This window comes from Nematolebias whitei, chromosome 19 (genome assembly GCF_014905685.2).
Source record: "Nematolebias whitei isolate Nwh7 chromosome 19, NemWhi1, whole genome shotgun sequence".
In the NCBI taxonomy this organism is placed as follows: Eukaryota; Metazoa; Chordata; class Actinopteri; order Cyprinodontiformes; family Rivulidae; genus Nematolebias; species Nematolebias whitei.
Genome location: NC_056516.1, coordinates 28,586,779 through 28,589,673, shown reverse-complemented (window position 1 = coordinate 28,589,673; position 2,895 = coordinate 28,586,779). Strand labels below are relative to the sequence as shown.

Below are 2,895 nucleotides of genomic sequence, written 5' to 3'. Positions count from 1 at the left end.
ATGTCATGACTAAATTTGACATTAAACATAATCCAAGTTGAAGTGTTACATCATTTTCAGCCCCCTTTTTGGCATCTGCATTTGGTAACAGGCCAAATTGACAAAACCATGCAGAATAATGTAGTATTTTAATTCCACAGCAGAGAAAGCTATGTAGTCTCTGTAAGTAGAACTGGGGGGGGGGGGAAAATATCGGTATTGGCATCAGTTATCGGCCAAATAAGTTTTAACATATCAGCATATTGGATATCGGCCAAAAATCCAATATCGTGCATCCCAAGTATATTACCCACATTTTTTGCCCACAACAGACCGTGTGCGGTAGATTTTATGTGCAACAAAGCAACAGAAACCAACTTCTCAACAAATTGTGCAAACATGTGACACATTTACATCGGATGACGGAGCAAGGAGAGAAGAGTGTGTTGTGACCAGTGAAGTTATGTTTACAGCAGCAGAAGCTCAGCTACATGCTAGTAAAAGGTGATAAATATTTTAGCATACAAGTCTGCATACTTCTAGAGAACATGTAGGAAACATTCGCTTTTCCGGTTATAAAAGTCTGATTACAATAACTACAGCAAGAGTGATGCATTTTGGGAAGTTTTTTTCTGCCTTCCCTCATTTATCATCTTTGAAACAAACCAAACCTTTCCACAAAAAAAAAGGTTTTAAAATAATTTTAAACTGGATGCTTCCACCTACTGCAGCTCTGATGACGGCAGCTCTGAGATGTTGGATCAAACATACTAAATATTTAAGAATGCTCAACAACCCACATCTTCGCTATACTTATTCAGCAGCGGAGCTAAATACCTGCTGCACAATATATATATATATAAATATAAAAATAAAACAATCTAAATAGTTTACCGCCTCTCAAAATGCATCTGTAAAAACATTGCTGCTTGCGTTGTGTGCCAAATGCTCACGTTTTGGGGAAAGAACAGCTTGTTTTGTGTGTCAGGCTCCGGTGTAATCACAACTCACTGACACTTATAGTAAAGCAATTAATATGAGGCTCACAGGCAAAGAAAAACAAAAAAAAAAAACTCTCCTTGCTTTGCTCCCCTTTTCTCCACCTTTCTCCTTCCTCACTCATAACTAGAAGCTTTCAGCAGAAAACACCGCTCTTTAATAATTTGTATTCATGTGTCATCGCGCCGGCTGTGGGCACTTTTGGCTTTTAGATATGGCTGCTGATCCAACAAGCGCTCTGAAACTCTGTCAGCTGAAATGCACAAAACAAGTGTGACAGTTGGGAAACGTGTTTTCAGCGAAATAATCAGCTAACAAGGAAACAGGAACTCATAACGATGGGAGAGCAGAAGGAGGGCATGAACAACAGACAGAGCTGGATGTGTTTGTCTCATAAGCGTGGATGGATGCAGGGACCAGTCCAGCACAGGAATGAGACACTGATGGGATATTTTTTTTTTGTTTTGTTTCATTTTATGGTGCTTTTGCAGCAAGTTATGACTACATGTTGCATCTTTTTGTAGTGATTTTGTGTCTTATTTGTAGCCTAAAGTTTGAATGTATTGGTTTCTTTCACATGTTGTGTGATCCTTATTTTAGTTAATCGGCTCTTCACAGAAGACTTCCTTTCACATACTTATTGTAGATAATAAAAACTGCCTGTTTGGCACCCTCCTGCTTACCATCATTACCTCTACAGAAGAAACGATCTTAAAGTCATCAAAGTCAGCGTTTGTGTTTCTGTGGCTGCATAATGTTGATCCATCGTGACAGACGACAGCAGTTGACCGTCCGCCATCATCGTGCTTCATCATGTGTCCGTCAGAACAGCTGAAGCAACACCTCGGGTCCCCAGTCCATGGCGGTCTGAGCTACAGCGAACACAGCAGCCCCGAGCGTAGCGGACAGCCCCCACACAGCCATCTTTACCATCCTGTTCCCCCTGTGCCACAGCTGGCCTCTGTCTGCGGGCAGCGCTGCTTCCAGGCCTGTGTGTCATGAGGGAGCGGGGACAGAACGAGGAGGAGAGGTCAGACAATGAGGAGCACAGATATGGAGGAGGTCAAGAAGATTCATAATGCTTAAAGCTAGACCAAAGCAAGAATAGGCTGCACTTCATAGAAGGGTTGGAAATAAGAAGAGGATGTGGAATGGTAAACCACAAAGAACAGAGACAGGAACAGAGCAATATATAATTTCATTGATTTATCAACAGACCTATATTGTTCTGTAATAAACTTCTTTAAAAAGTCTTCAGTTGATCCAAAATGCTGCTGCCAGAGTCTTAACTGGAGTAAGTAGGAGAGATCATCTCTCTCCAGTTTTAGCTTCTCGCCATTGGCTCCCTGTCAAATTCAGAACAGAATTCAAAATCTTACTTCTAACCTACAAAGCCCTCAACAACCTAGCTCCATCTTATATTACAGATCTTATTGTTCCATATTTTCTAACAGAGCACTTCACTCTCAGACTGCAGGCTTACTTGTGGTTCCTAGAGTTTCCAAAAGCAGAATGGGAGGAAGATCTTTCAATTATCAGGCTCCTCTCTTGTGGAACCAACTTCCAGTTTCTGTCTGTGAGGCTGACACATTGTCCAGTTTTAAGACTTGAGACTTTCCTTTTTCATAAATCCTATAATTAGGGTTGCCTTGTTATGCTGCCTTAAGCTTAGACTACTGGAGGACAAACTGACCTCATTTCCTTAAATTAATTGTTAGAAATCAATAGTTTCCATTTGATTAAAATCAAATCAAAGAGGAACAGATACACAATGGCACATGTTAAGATAGAAATAAATTTCTATCTTAACATGTGCCATTGTGTATCTGTTCCTCTTTCTTGTCCTCTCAAACCCAGCTGGTTGAAGCAGATGGTCGCTTGTCCTGAGCCTGGTTCTGCTAAAGGTTTCTTCCTCCT

General features: G+C 40.9%; 1 protein-coding gene across 1 annotated transcript in view; it reads right to left on the bottom strand.

Annotated features, from left to right (window-relative positions):
• Nucleotides 1-1,582: 1,582 nt before the first annotated feature.
• Nucleotides 1,583-2,895, bottom strand: part of zgc:63863 (uncharacterized protein LOC393372 homolog) — a 14,619-nt gene continuing 13,306 nt past the window's right edge. The window contains exon 10 of the mRNA XM_037692823.1: nt 1,583-1,967. Coding sequence (XP_037548751.1) covers nt 1,801-1,967 — 167 coding nt within the window. The 3' untranslated portion in view covers nt 1,583-1,800. The remainder of the gene's footprint in view (nt 1,968-2,895) is intronic.